The following is a 15950-nucleotide window of genomic DNA, read 5'->3' on the forward strand; positions in this document are numbered from 1 at the left end:
TGGGCCTGTTAGTGTGCTTGCGTTTGTATGCTTGTTTAATGTGTTAATTTCGAAACAAATCTAATGTCAATGTGTATGTAATTGTGATTGTCATGTCATGTATTTTTTTTTGAAAACACAAAACAAACACTTAAAAAAATCCTATATGAAATTATAATCATAAAAATAACGATAAAAAAATCTTCAAACTTTATTTGCATGCATAGCTCTTAAGAAAAATTCGAAATCTTTTTTTGTAACAATAACAAAAACTTGTAATCCAAGGCGTTGCTATTGCTACACCCCTGTTCTTTGTTCCTGTACATATATAAGCTAAAGATATATTAAAACAAAAAATGTTTTAATCAAAATTCTTGCATGTGGCATAAGCAAAATGAAAATTATTTAAATCCTTTGATACCCAATCGGTCTATAAAATGTCTCGTTTTAACAGCTACTTTCGTATTTATTTGTATCTTTATATATCTTAATATGAAAACTTGTTCAAAAAAGGCACTAATAAAAAAAACTACTATGCAATAATCGGAAAGGAAATATTTAAGTACCCTGGAAAAAAACTTAATTTTAAAACATATTATATAAGAAGAAAAAGAAAGTAACAAATTAAAAAAATATTTAAAAAAGTTTAGAAAAAAACTAAAAAATAAACCAGCAAAATTTTATTGCTTTCGTTATACTTAGTATAAAGGTCAATTTGAAATTAATTTATTTTTGATTCTTTTCAATTTCATTTTTTATTTTTCTATATTTTTTAATTATTTGAACGAACAGCTTTTATATCATTTTTATAATTTTCGTTATGCAATTTATAAAATTATAATTGTTTTTTGATTCTTTTTAAATATATTTTTTAACTTTGATTTAATTATTTAAAATTTAATTTAAAGCTGTTTTCATATTTATTTTTTTAACTAAAAATTAAATTTTTAATTATTTTTTGCAAATTAGTTCGGCCCATGCTATAATTGGAAAAGAAATTTTTCAGTACCCTGGAGGAAAACTTCGTTCTAACAAATAACAAGAAAGAAAATAACAAAATAAAACAAGTAAATACGCCGGGCCGAATCTTATACACCCTTAACCATGGATCGCATTTGTCGAGTTCTTTTGCCGGTATCTCTTTTTAGACAAACAATGGACAAAAGAAAAGAATTGCTGTGCTTTTAGAGTTATATCAAATTATGGTCCGATTTGGACCATAATTGAACTGAATGTTGGTGACCATAGTAGAAGTCAATGTGTAAAATTTAAATTTTACAATTCGAATAAGAATTGTGCCCTATAGGGGCTCAAGAAGTAAAATAGAGAGATCGGTTTATATGGGAGCTGTATCAGGCTATAGACCGATTCGGACCAACACGTAATTTAACACAAAATTTCAGCCAAATCGGGTAATAATTGTGCCCTCTAGAGGCTTAAGTAGTCAAGATCCGAGATCGGTTTATACGGCAGCTATATCAAGTTATGAACCGATTTCTACCATACTGAAGACAGTTGTTGGAAATCATAACAAAACACCTCGTGCTAAATTTCAGTCAAATTGGATAATAATTGCGCCTTGTACAGGGTCAAGAAATCAAGGTCCAAGATCGGTTTATATGGCAGCTATATCAAAATATGAACCGATATGGCCCATTTACAATTTCAAGTCGATCTAGCCATGTCTGTCTGCCTGTCCGTCGAAAGCACGCAAACTTTCGAAGCAGTAAAGCTAGGCGCATGAAATTTTACATCAATACTTCTTATAAGTGTGGGTCAGTCACGATTGTAAATGGGCCAAATCGGTTCATGTTTTGATATAGCTGCTATATAAACCGATTTCGGATCTTGACTTCTTGTGTCTTTATCGTGCACAATTCTCATTCAGTGTGCCTGAAATTTAGCGCTATTTGTTTTGCTATGACATCCAACAAGTGTGGTCTCAATCGGTATAACGTAATATATCTCTCATATACCGATCTGCCGATTATTATCGGATTTGGCTGAAGTTTTGCTCAATTACATCCATTATGTTCTCCAACATCCAAAGCAAATATTGTCTGAATCGGTCAATAAGAAGATATAGCTTTAATGGCATGGCAAATTATATCCGTTATCCTTATATGCCTATAAAGAGATACCGGACAAAGAACTTGAAAAATGCGATCCATGGTGAAGGGTGGTGGATATAAGATTCGGTCCGGCCTTTTACATGTTTATATTGTTTTAATATTTTTAAATTTTTTTTATTATTTTTAAATAGTTTTTTTTTTAATTAAAAATTTAAATTTTTAATTTTTTTTTCGTTGCATACTAGTTCGGTCCCTGATTAAAAGACAACAAATCTGTATATAATAATTTTTTTATTGGAATTTCTTCCCAATCCTCGGCAGGGGACATCGATTGATGAAGGCAATCGAAATATCGACAAGAAATTCCAATAAAAATATAAATAAAAAGCAGATGTTTTGTCTTTTAATCGGAACCTAAAGCCAAACGTATTTTTAAGAATAAAAATAATAAAAAAAAATTTATATTAAATTTAAAAGAAGTTAAGACACATTAAGTTTGGTCGTGCCAAATATTGGATATTCACCAACATGTATATAATATTAGTTTCTATTCAATTATGATTATCTTCTAAAGGGTGTCTTTTTTAGAGTTATAGGAACGTTTTTCAAGGAAAAAAAAAAACATAAAATTCAGAAAAGTGCATAACATATTTATTTAAATCTATAGTACAGTCCATATAATTTAATGTTTGATCATTATTTCATGCAAATGTTGACTGTGACTGCGCCTCAAATGCTTTATCCGCTTAGACCAATTTTGGCGTACTCTTTCCAACATTTCGATATCCTACGAATATATGCTTCATTGTTGTCTTCCAATGCGTCAATCGAAGCGGGCTTGTCTGTATAGACATCAGCTTTTATGTCCTTAACAATTGAGAAAACCAGGGGCTCAAGATGTAAAATCGAGATCGGTTTAAATTAGATCTATATCACGTTATTGACCTATTTGGGCCGTACTTGACACCGTTGTTGGAAGTCATTACAAAACACCCCTTCCAAAATTTCAGTCAAATCAAAATACAATTACTACTTCCAGCAGCTCGAGAAGTCAATTCAGGAGATCGGCTTATATGGGAGCTATATCCAAATCTAAACAGATATGGCCCATTTGTAATCTCCAACGACATCTTTAAAAAACAAGTATCCTGCTAAATTTCAAGTGACTATCTTCATTTGTTCGAGTGCTATGGTGATTTTTACGGACGGACGGACAGTAGAACGGACATCGCTGGGATCTGTGACCAATATTTCGAAGTATTATAAACGGAATGACTGGATTGGTATATCCTATGTTGGTGGGTATAGAAAATAAAGCAATTTGAATTTATCAAAAATATTTACTATTTAAGCGGGCAATCACTTAGTTTACTAATTCTATTTGAAATAGGCAAACTCTTACTTTCTTGTAGCTCAACTCAGTTCAGCTAACTAGCCAAATAGGTTTGGATATCTTCACCAATTCTCTAGCAGTGAAGTGAAGGGCAATAATGAATGTATTGTTTGGGGTTGAAACCTGACTCTAAGGCAGTTTTTACTCCATGAGGACACAATTATGTCCAATACTATGTGTGCATTTGCCCATCGCTGTACTTAAACTATCTTTCATTTGAAAGCGTGTCAAGAAATAAAAAATTAAACTACTTCGAAAAAAAATTCCAATTTTGCCTAAACAACACAACAAGTTTATGCACCTTGGTTCAACAATAAATAAATTAGTGCCTTTTTGTAACTCTTGTCTCGTTAAAGTAAATCCAAATGTATTGTTATATCTGCAAGTTGTTTTTATACTTTTAACCTCATTTGCTTTTTGATTGTTCTAAAACACAGATTTTATTTTGAATTGCTTTACTTGCCTGCAAAATAAGGTTCATTGCCTTTCTCTTTCCCCCCGCCCTGCCCAACTAAAACAACATTATTTTACTAATTTCCTCCCTCGTTCTTGTTTCTTTACTAATTCTCATTCATATGAATTTTTGGAATAAAAACGAATTTATCGAAACAATTAAATAAACTCATTTTCCAACATTTTTAACTGATTGTTTTCTTAATACAATTCCCCCTCTTTTCCCTCCATTCAACAACAACAAAATAATAATGAAAACCAACAAACAATTTTTTTTCTTGAATATCAAAAAAAAAAAAAAACCGAAACAAAAAAACGCTCGCTCGTTTGTACTTCTCGCTCGCTCGCCACTTCAACGCATCATCATGGATTTATATGCAACTAATTGAAATAAAAACAAATTGTATATGAAAAAAAACTCTAATTATAAAAAAATAACAACACACACAAATTACAAAAATTTTAAATAACAAAATTATTTATTTGGATACTATATCATTACTGTTAACAAAAATAAAACAATTGGATTATTGGAAATATTGTAACCCCCTTTAAACCCCATATGACCATACATTAACACTACACACCATTAACCCTCACATATATCTCTTTTACCACTACCACTACCATCACGACCGCCACCACCCTACTATATATGTGCAATAAATAATGTCTTTAATATTTTAATTTCTTTTTTTATATTACCTTAAATTGAATGAATGAATCAATGAATGGTGTTTGAAACGTAAAACAAAAATACGATTTACCAAATTCACCAAAAAATTTTTAAATCAATCTAAAAATATCTCATATATGAAAATGTTAATGAAATAACATTAAAAAATCCACAAAATACCGTAGAAAACCTGGGTAAATTTTTGATTTCGTTGTCATTTGAAAAAATTAACAACTACAATATTACTTTATTTCATTTCCTTGGAAACCAATACTAAGAAAATCTAACCAAGCTCTAAGTTTAACTATGATCACTTGTTTTGTGTTTTTATATTTTTACTTTTTTATTTTATTTTCATTTATTGATAAAAAATTAGAAATTAGCTTTAGATTTTAGTTTAAGCTTAATTACAAAATTCTTAAGTGAAAAAACAAAATTTAATAAATTCCGTTTCCAATTTTCTATAAAAAAAAATAAAAAAAAACTACACCACCACAATACACTCTATCAACACCACCAACGACACCATCTCCTCCCCCAAAAATAAAACAACAACATTTGACACTTCACCTCATCATACCTTGTAACACTTACGACACTTTTAACTACACAATTTGAACACCTGACAAATGTGTCTGTACCACGCGGGCACATGGCCAACAACAGTACCACCTTCGGAGATGGTGATATGGGATGAGAAAGGTGATCGCATTGCAAATGGCACCGTTATAGGACCCATGCAGGAGCGCCAAATGCTTAATCTCACTTGTGTGGTGAGAAATACAACACCTATGCCAGAAGTTGGATGGTATAGGGGGTCCGAGCTATTGCCAGAAGGTATGTATTATTTATTCAATTGCAAATCAATTTATTAATTTCTCATTCATTTTTAATTGGAAAGGATATAATATTGAATTGGGTGAGAGTAAAATTGAATAAGATAGCGTAAAGTAACATTTATTTTTCGTATAAAGCGAATCTGGCGCCATACTATTTTCAATTTTATTAAATCAATTACATCTGCATAGATAAGCAGCATACAACTATATACGAGGGTTGCCTTTTATGTTTCGATTATTGGAGAACACAAAAACAAATATTAATCATCGAAAATCGCTCAATTGTTTTTCAAAATATTTTTCACTTTTGCATAAGCTTGAATCATTGTCGAAGCATATTTGCATCTGATTGAGGTATCTCGAAAACATGCATTCTCAACGCATCAACCGTTTCTTCAGGTGTCGAAAAACCTTGACCTCTTATTTTTTACGTACGGGAATAAAAAAAAAGTCATTCGGTGCTAAGTCAGGACGATATCGCGAATTACTCATCAAATCGATGTTTTGAGTGCTCAAAAATGCAGTTGTTTCGTATTCTTGGGGCATTTCTTTCGATCAATGGACACGAGCCGTTTTTGAGCGTTTGACAAATTGTTCATGCAATATTGAATATATGCTGGTCTCACTAAGGTTGTCTCAATCTCACGATAGGTCACATGACGATCCTGCAATATCAGTTGGTTTTTGGAAAAACAACTGATTTTGGACGACCTTCACGAAATTCGTGTTAAAGTGAACTACGATCTCGGTTGAATTCAGCATACCATCGATAATCACTAGTATTTGATGGAGCTTCATCACCAAAAATTTAATTAAGTTCATCGATGCACTTTGGTTGAGTTAATCCACGTCGAAAGTTGTAAAAAATAATCGCACGAAAAAGTTTTCGATTTAACTGCATTTTTTTGGGAGAGATGAATCTTTCAACTTACTGAAAACAACACAAATAGCGCTCGTATGTAAAAACGTTCTGAGTACGTATAACCTCAAAAATGTCAAGCTTTACGATAGAGCTGTCAGTTGACAGATTCCCCCCATCCTATATATGGGTATACAAATAGAACACATATGTAAATGTGTGTCTCAGTGGATGTTTATAATTACTACTGAATGTATGCTTCCCATGACCTTTTTTCTTTAAATTTAAATACAAAATGCCATGTCAGTCATGGGCACATTACTAGAGCAATAACAAACAAGTAAGAGCGTGCTAAGTTCGGCAGGACCGAATCTTATATATCCTCCACCATGCGTCGCATTTGTAGCGCTGTATCTCTTTTTAGGCAAACAAAGAATTGTTATGGTGTTCAAGATATATCAAGTTATAGTCCGATTCGGACCATAAGTGAATTAAATCTTGAAGACCCTAGTAAAAGTCATTGGTATTCTTCAGTCCATTACAGTACTTCAGTCCATTACAGTACAAGAATTGCGTCTTGTAGTGGCTCCAGAAGCATTTTCGGGAGATCGGTTTATATGGGAGCTGTATCTGGCAATATATCGATTAAGACCATATTGGACATGTATGTTGAAGGTCATCGGATAAGATATTACCCGCACTTCAATAATAAGAATTTAATATTCTTGTTGTGCGGGTGTAAATAAATAAATTACAAATTAGAAAATTGCGTTCTCTAGAGGCTTAAGAAGTCAAGATTCCAAATAGGGTTATATTATATTAAATATATTTGCGCCATACATCGCCATACATAGCACAGCTGTTGAAAGTCATAACAAAACGTCTCATGCAAGATTTCAGTCAAACCGGACAAGAATTGCGCCCTCTAGCGGCTTAAGAAATCAAGATCCGAGATTGGGTTAATATAGCAGTTATACCAGGTAATAAACCATACTTAGTAGAGTTATTGGAAGCGTTAACAAAACACCACTTGCAAAATTTTAGGCAAAACGGATAAGAAATACGCCCTATAGTGGCTCAAAAAATCAAGATCCAAGATCAGTTAGTATGACAGCTATATCAGGTTATGAACCGATTTAAACTATATTAAGCACAGTTATTGGAAGTCATAACAAACAATTTCGTGCCAAATTTCAGTCAAATCGAATATGAATTGCGCCCTCTAGAGACCTATGAAGTAAATAATTTAGATCGGTTTATATGGCAGCTCTATCACGTTGTTGACCGATTTAAACTATACTAAGCGCAGTTGTTGGAAGTCATAATAGAACACCTCATGCAAAATTTCAGCCAAATCAGATAATAATTGCACCCTCTAGATGCTCAAGAAGTCAAGACCCAAAATCGGTTTATATGACAGTTATATCAAACCATTTGCCGATTTGGCCCATTTACAATCCTAACCTACCTACATTAATATATTTGTGCAAAATTTCAAGCTTAAGCTTTACTCCTTCGAAAGGTAACGTGCTTTCGACAGACGGACGGACATGACTAGACTGGGGTCTTAGGCGCATATTTCGAGGTGTACCAAAAGGAATGATGAAATTAGTATGCCCCCATCCTATAGCGAGCTAGTTCAGCCACATTTCCAAATGTAAATCAATAGATGGATCAGGTAGCTCCTTTACAGTAATATTCCACAAATTAAAATCATCTCTTCCAACAAAATTTAAAAAAAAAAATCTAAAAAATGCCTAAAGTAATCAAAACAAGTAACAGGCAACCATAAAAGGTAGCATACATTTATTTTTTTTTTTCAGCAGACTTGTGTACTCAAAACAGCAGATTTTGTTAGTTGAAATAGCAGTAAGAAATGTATGCTAATACAGCAGTTCTATGTTTGCTGAAGCAGCAGTAATGTCTGCTTTCCATTTTTCAGCAGACAAAAACTGCTGTTTTATAAAAAATTTTTATTTTTTGAATAACAAATTTAGTTGAGTGTATAAAACGTTCTCCGAATTATACTTCTTGAGCCCTTAGAAGGAGCAATTGTGATTCGATTTACATGAAATTTGCTCAACGACTTCTGTATGACCTTTAATATACGTATAAAATATAGTTCGAATTGGTTCATAACTTGATATAGCTCCCATATAAACAGATCTACGGATTTTAATACTAGCCGCTATAGGGCACAATTTTTATCCTATTTGGCTGAAATTTTGCAAAATGAGTACCACTTTGGTCTCCAACAGCCAAACCAAGTATGGTCCCAATCATTCCATAACATGGTATAGCTCAAATAGCAAAGTAATCTTTATACTTTATCCGTTGTTTACCTACAAAAAGATATCGGCCAAAGAACTTGACAAATACGATATATGGTGAAGCGTTTATGAAATTCGGCCCGGCACACTTTAACTTTTTTTTTCGACAATACATTATCAACTATAATATATTCCCGAATGTACTTAGCACACTACTAATATTGTGGTAAGGAAGGTACTAATGTACACTACTCCATTGTGAAATGATATATACCTTCAATTTTTCCCATTTACTTTTTTTTAGCAATACACAGATTTACATGAATAAGAATAAAAAGAAATTTAGAAAAAAATGCATCGCTCATTTGACAAACAACATATCCTCTTAAAGTCATATTAAAATTTTTGTAATTTCGAATATGTTTTTAATTCAAAAGTAAACCAATTTTTATAGCCAAGTGAAAAAGACAGCCTGAATAGAGAAGTTCTAAGAAGTGCTGATGTTAGCACAAATATTGTCAGCAATATTTAGACCGACCAAAACTTCAAATTTTCCCCAAGATTAACACTGGGATTCTATTATTTTTATTATGGCTCCCTTGTATACAAACTTTATAAAAAGGCAGTATAAAAAAAAGAGTTGCAGAGCTCCGACCATGATTATTCGCCTTTTTATTTGTTTATCGAAAATCCTTTTCTTAGATTTCAAAATGTCTAAACAATACTACAAAACGAGCAGCAATTCAATTAATTATTCTGATTTCATTATTCACTATGTTTGGTGGTTCAAGTGTTCCAACCACCCATCTTTCTCTTCAATCTAAGGGTCCGTCTTTTCTACAACTTTCTAATGACAAAATCATGTTGTAATCTAATGATTTCTTTGCTGAATTCAAAATTCAATTAATTTGGCAGCCTTTTAACCTTTTTCTGAGAAGAATTAATTATTGATTTTCTTATTATGGACTATAAAGGGATTTGTATGGATTTTATTTGATTTTTGATTTGACAGGATTAAGTGTTGAAATGTTTTTCTATACACCCTCAATAAAAGAACAAACAGGCTTTCTGGAGCACACACTTATATTTTAAAGAAAATTAGGAGTTAAGTAGACAAGTTTATCAATAAAAATATTTTTATGGAATAATGTAAGGTATATTTTTTTTTCCTTTTTTTTACCTTTCTTTACAGTTGATATCCATTACGATGACAAAGATGGTCTGTTCAATGTAACCGTTGAGTTATATCTGAAATTAACCCGCAAAGATTTGGCCCACAACATTGAATGTCGTGCCAAGTCGGCAGCTATACAAAATACCCTGTCTACTCAATTCAGTATCGATTTACAAGGTAAGTCCAGAGAAGATTCACTCACTTTGCCACATAATTGCAACAGCATTACTTAGCCATATGATACTCACACTTTCGAAGCTATTAAATAATTATTCAAGCATTTATTTAAACAAATTAAAAACTAATTTTTGCATTACTTTTCTTCTCACATTTTTCTTTCAATTTGCCATACATTAATTATACAGTGCGACCTACCAATATTCATATAAACGGTGTGGAAAAGTACACAGTACAAGGCAGCAAAGTGGTCTTAACCTGCAGTGTAAGTATGAAGTGGCCAACACCTTTAGAGACTCAAAGTCCTGTAACATTTTACATAGACTTTTACAAAGCGGAAAGGATGGCTTCCTTTATTATACAGCTTAGATATTTGTAGGGTTCCTACGTTCGAATAAGCAAATGACTGAATTTCCTATCTTTGTTGAGTTTTTTTTTTTTTGTTCCTTTGTATTTTACCCATTTCTCCATTCTGGCTTTAATGACATCACACGTAAGGAGCAGCAGTTAGTTTAGTTAGTAGTTCAGTTGAGTTGATAGGATAATGTCCTTGGCCGGCGTTGACAATGATTTGGTCATCGTACGTGCTAACATGTAATTGACAATAATTAAGTGCCAATTATTTTGCGATTTCTGAAAAGAATCGTCAGTTTATGTTAAGGGATACTCAAGAGCGTCGGCAGACATGGAGGACACATCAGTGCCATATGGATAGTTGAAGGCTGGTGAAATACATGCGAATAATTGCCAATAGGTTTTAAGGAAGAGTTGAAAAATTGCCTGGTCTGTTAAAATACTGATTGACCATAGGACGACATTGAATAGATTAGTCATACTTATCTGGACATTTATGATGGGATTTTTTTAATAGATTTTTCTTGTTATTGCCAAAGAATTTTAGGGTGCAGAGAACAAAATTTTTTTTGTGGTAATAATAGGTAGGCATTTTAGGATATGATGAATGGTCTGCTTCTAGAGCAATGAATACAGATTAGGACAAGTCTTAGTAACATATGAATTTTACTAAAAAGAAGATACATATAAACTGTTACTGAGTACGGATATAAAATGAAGATATTAAACCTTCCACGATAGGACAATCGGTAAATTAACTTTGTTATTCCATTTGTACTTCATCGAATCATTGATTTGAGACCCAAAAAAGTATAATTGATCGTCGTGTTCAAGCAAATATCATTTGATCTTAAATATGAAAAAGTAAATGTATTTGGCACAGATGTTAGAGGTCCTAAAAGAACTCTATGTGCAAATTTTCAGCCAAATCAGACAAAAATTGCGGCTTCCAGGGGCTCAAGAAGTCAAATCAAGAGCTCGTTATATATGGGAACTATATCATGTTATAAACCGATTTGGACCGTAGTTGGCATAGTCGTTGAAGTCATAACAGAACACCATGTGCAAAATTTCAGCTAAACCGGACAAAAATTGCGGCTTCGAGGGGCTCAAGAAATCATATTCGAAGATCGGTTAATATGGAGTGGACCCACCACTATAGCATGGGAGTATACTAATCTAATCATTTAGTTTGTAATACCTCGAAATATTCGTCTAAGATCCCATAAAGTACATATGTATTCTTGATCGGCTCGACATTCTGAGTTGATCTAGCCATGTCCGTCCGTCTGTCGAAATCACGATAGAGGTTGAACGCGTAAAGCTAGTCGCTTCAAATTTTGCACAGGTACTTAATATCGATGTAGGTAGTTGGGGATGGGAAATTGATCATATCGGAAATTGACATATGTATATGCAAACACACAGTGCATATGCGGGTAGTAAAATATTGTAGATGATAAGGATGCTAGAAAAAGACTTGGATAAAATTTTCATAATTGTTGTTGTGAAAATCTTGGTTGTTATTCAGTTAATATTTAGTATTAAACTAGTATTCAAGAAGTGTGTTTCGCCTCACCGAAAAAAACATTAACACATCCCGATATAGCAAGTCTTAAGCACTCTCTCTTTAGAATATATATAGCTAGGCGCTTGAAATTTTGCATTACTACTTCTTAGGATGTGCAGGTCGTTTAGGATTATAAATAGGCAAGTCGGTCGAAATATACCGGCCTCCTAGATTTCTCTCTCTACAGCGCACAGTTATTACCAGATTTGCCTGAAGTTTTGCATATGTTGTTCTGTTACAACATCGAATATCCATGCTAAGTAAGATCTAAATCAATTCGTAATCTAATATAGCTCCCGCATAGATTGTTCTCCAGATTTAATATCTTCAGCCCTTAAAGGCCAAATGTCCCATTTGGCTGAAATTTTTAAAGAGGTATTTTGCTATGACTTCTATCAACCATGACAAACACGGTCCATAACTTGATATAGCTCCAATATAAAAAGATCTCCTTAAAGAACTTTACACATGCGACCCATGGTAGAGGGCCCGGACTTAACTCGCTTTAAATAATTTTTTATTGATGATAAAAAAATTGCCTAATTTTGAATGTTTTTGTTTTTCTTCTAAAAACAGGTTTATGGTGCGCGTCCTCCAGTTAACCTAACGTGGTACAATTCCACACAAACCATTGATCCAGCTGAAAATGATCTTACAGAGATTCGTACCAAAGCGGTAAGTCAACAAAAGAACAAAAAAAAAAAAATTAAAAAAATATATAAATTTAAGATATGTGTCATTCGACAGCAATTATAATAGTATGGTATGAAAGAAAAGACAAAAATAGAGGCGGCACGTTTTATGCGTTTATTGTAACTCAAAAAGGGGAGTGCGATAATTTGCCACCATTCCTCTTAAGATTCCTTGTAATCCTTTCATTTTTAGTACATAGAACAATATTATTAATGGCATTGCGTTGAATATGTTTGTTAAATATTCCAAATCTCAAAAATGTCATAGCTAAGTTGGTGGTAAGCTGACACAGCCAGGTTTTGGTCTATCTTCTATACCATCACAATGGATAAAGATTGTGAACCTGATTTGAGAACGCCACTGTGAACTAGCCTTAGATATTTGTAAGACATTTCAAAATTCTAAATAAAACTATTTTTTTTTATACCTTATATAACAGCATGGAGATACTAATATCGTCATTCCGTTGGTAACTCTACGAAATATTGAACTGAGAACCAACAAAGCAAATAAAATCTGGATTGTGTTGACACTGTGATCCAAAATCGAAAAATTCTCAAAATTCTTCTTAAAGTTTAAAATGAATAAAAATACACTCATATTTAAAAAAAAAAAAAACATTGTAGTCGCTCCTGAGAATGGACCCATCGGTTTCGACTTTTCTCCATTAAACAAGTGCTAAACTCTGGATTGCTTGCTAAAACAGTATTTATAGTCCGACTAGCTGAACCGGGCCCGTTCCGCTGCGCCTTCTTTTACTTTATATGGAACAAAAGTTTCCTTGGAATATTTATTTTCGACAACTAAAGATCTTTTAGTGAAATACCATGCTAACTTGACTAACAGTTTAACAATATAAGTGTCTTTGTCTGAATCCCATATGATCTTTATTGGTCTACGAACTTAAGTTTGGATGTTAGTTGTACTCCATGGCCCCAAAATAGGTTATCAAATTCGTTTTCTAATCAAATACCTTTCATTTGAGCCACATATTGACATGGTCGAAAAATTTTACCCTTTGGAGAAGGGGTGATGCCCAAAATACATGGTCCTACATTTAGATATCAAATTCGTATTTTACTCCCAAATACCTTTATTTGAGCCCCATATTGCGATGGTCACTCAAAAATTGCTGTTTGTGGGGTATTTTAGGAAAGGGATATCTTGAGATGGGTATCAATTCTTGCTCTACCCCCCAATTCCTTTCATTTAAGCTCCACGTTGTCATAGTCGGTAAATATGCCAGATTTAGGGGTGTATTGGGTATTGGGTTGGTCCCCCAAACACTAAGCCCGGAAAATATATCAGCATCGTGCTCTATTCTCATATATCTATATATCATTTATTTTTACCCTATATTGCCATTGCCTCAAAATTGGGTATCAAATTCGTTTTCTAATCTCTTTTAAACTCCTTATTGCAAAAGACAGCAAATATGTCCGGTTTGGGGTCAGAAGTTATTACGAGGGACCAACTGTCCCCTAGACAGGAACACACAAACAAACAAACACAAATTGATTTTTGTATAGTAAAGTATATATATTCTTGATCGCCGTGACATTTTATGTCAATCTACCCATGTCCGTCCGTCTGTCCGTCCGTCCGTTCTTCTGTCTGTTGAAAGTACGCTAACTTTCGAAGGAGTAAAACTAGCCGCTTGAAATTTTGCATAAATACTTCTTATTAGTGTAGGTCGGTTGGGACTGTCAATGAGCCATATCGGTCCATGTTTTGATATAGTTGCCATTTAAACCGGTCTTGGGTCTTGACTTCTTGAGCCTCTAGAAGGCGCAATTCTTATCCGATTTGAATGAATTTTGGCACGACGTGTTTTGTTAAATATCCAACAACTGTGCCAAGTATGGTTCAAATCGGCCCATAACTTGATATAGCTGTCATATAAACCGATCTTGGGTCTTGAATTCGCTACCCTCTAGAGGGCACAATTCTTATCCGATTTTAAATGAATTTTTATGCATGACGTATTTTATTCTTACTTCCAACAATTGTGCCAAATAAGGTTCAAATCGGTTAATAAACTGATATATCTGCCATATAAACCGATCTGGGATCTTGACTTCTTGAACCTCTAGAGGTTGCAATTATTATTTTGTACGAAGGCTTCTCTTATGCCTCTCATAGTCTGATACAGCTCCCATATAAATCGATCTCTCTATTTTACTTCTTGAGCCCTCAAAGGGCGCAATTCTTATTCGAATTGGCTGACATTTTACACAGGTCTCCAACATATAATTTAATTGTGGTCCAAACCGGACCATATCTTGATTTCGCTCTAAAAGCAGAGCAAATCTTTTCTTTTATCCTATTTTTGCCTGAGAAGAGATGCCGGGAAAAGAACTCGACAAATGCGATCCATGGTGGAGAGTATATAAGTTTCGGCCCGGCCGAACTTAGCACGCTTTTACTTGTTATATATAAGAAGATTTTGTCTTTAGAAATATAATTGCGCGAGTACCGATCATTCTATTGGACTTTTTGGGCCTCTAGAGGGCTCAGTTATTATCCGATTTGTATGAAACTTGGCACGTAGAGTTTTATTTCGGCTTCCGAGATCCACGCTCCACGTTTTGAGCTTCTAGATAGCGCAGATATTACACTGATTGGCTGACATTTAAACGTTTTATATTTTTTGGCTTCGAACTTTCATAACATATACCGCCAATAGCTTGTTATAGTCACTGAAAGAACTTGTCAAATGCGATCCATGGCAGAGGATATATAAGATTCGGCCTGACCGAACTTTACATGCTTTTACAAAAATAAAAAAAGGAAAACACTTGTTATGCAACATATGGTAACACCATGTCTTGGAGAAAATAACTCAAAAAGTATGTCAAATATTTTGTTCATAGTTGAAAAACAATGGCTTTCCTATAAGTAGGCAATATTTTGTAACGCCAACTTTTAAGATTTAATGACAAAATTAAGGTTTTTATTCCAACCATCATAGGATGGGGTGGTGGGAATGATCTGCGACCCCATGAAGTATACATATTCTGGATCGTCTCGACATTTTGAGTCGATCTAGCCATGTTCGTCCGTCTGTCGAAATCACGATAGCGGTTGAACGCGCAAATCTAGGTCTTGGTCGTTGGGGATTGTAAATTGGTCATATCGGTTCAGATTTGTATGTAGCCCCAATTTACACCGATCCCCGGATTTAACTTCTTGAGCCCCTAGAAGCCTCAATTTTCATCCGATTTGGCTAAAATGTATTATTACTTCCAACATATATACCAAGTATGATCCGTACCGGTCAATAAACAGATATAGCCCACTTATAAGCCGATCCAGGGTTTTGACCTCTTGATCCCCCAGAGGCCTACGTTTTCACCTAATGTGGTTGAAAGTTTACCCTTAAACCCATCTTATGACTTACACCATCAGTGCCAAGTTTCATCCGAATTGGTCAATATGGTG

At 33.7% G+C, this 15950-nt stretch overlaps 1 protein-coding gene across 11 annotated transcripts in view; it reads left to right on the forward strand.

Annotated features, from left to right (window-relative positions):
* LOC106090474 (hemicentin-1) overlaps positions 1-15950 on the forward strand; it is a 1337150-nt gene that overhangs the window by 1195872 nt on the left and 125328 nt on the right. For all 11 annotated transcript variants that reach the window (XM_059367960.1, XM_059367994.1, XM_059368012.1 and 8 more), the window contains 4 exons: positions 5240-5410; positions 9734-9892; positions 10081-10157; positions 12393-12491. In XM_059367960.1, coding sequence (XP_059223943.1) covers positions 5240-5410; positions 9734-9892; positions 10081-10157; positions 12393-12491 — 506 coding nt within the window. The remainder of the gene's footprint in view (positions 1-5239; positions 5411-9733; positions 9893-10080; positions 10158-12392; positions 12492-15950) is intronic.

The sequence above is a fragment of the Stomoxys calcitrans genome, chromosome 1, assembly GCF_963082655.1.
Source record: "Stomoxys calcitrans chromosome 1, idStoCalc2.1, whole genome shotgun sequence".
In the NCBI taxonomy this organism is placed as follows: Eukaryota; Metazoa; Arthropoda; class Insecta; order Diptera; family Muscidae; genus Stomoxys; species Stomoxys calcitrans.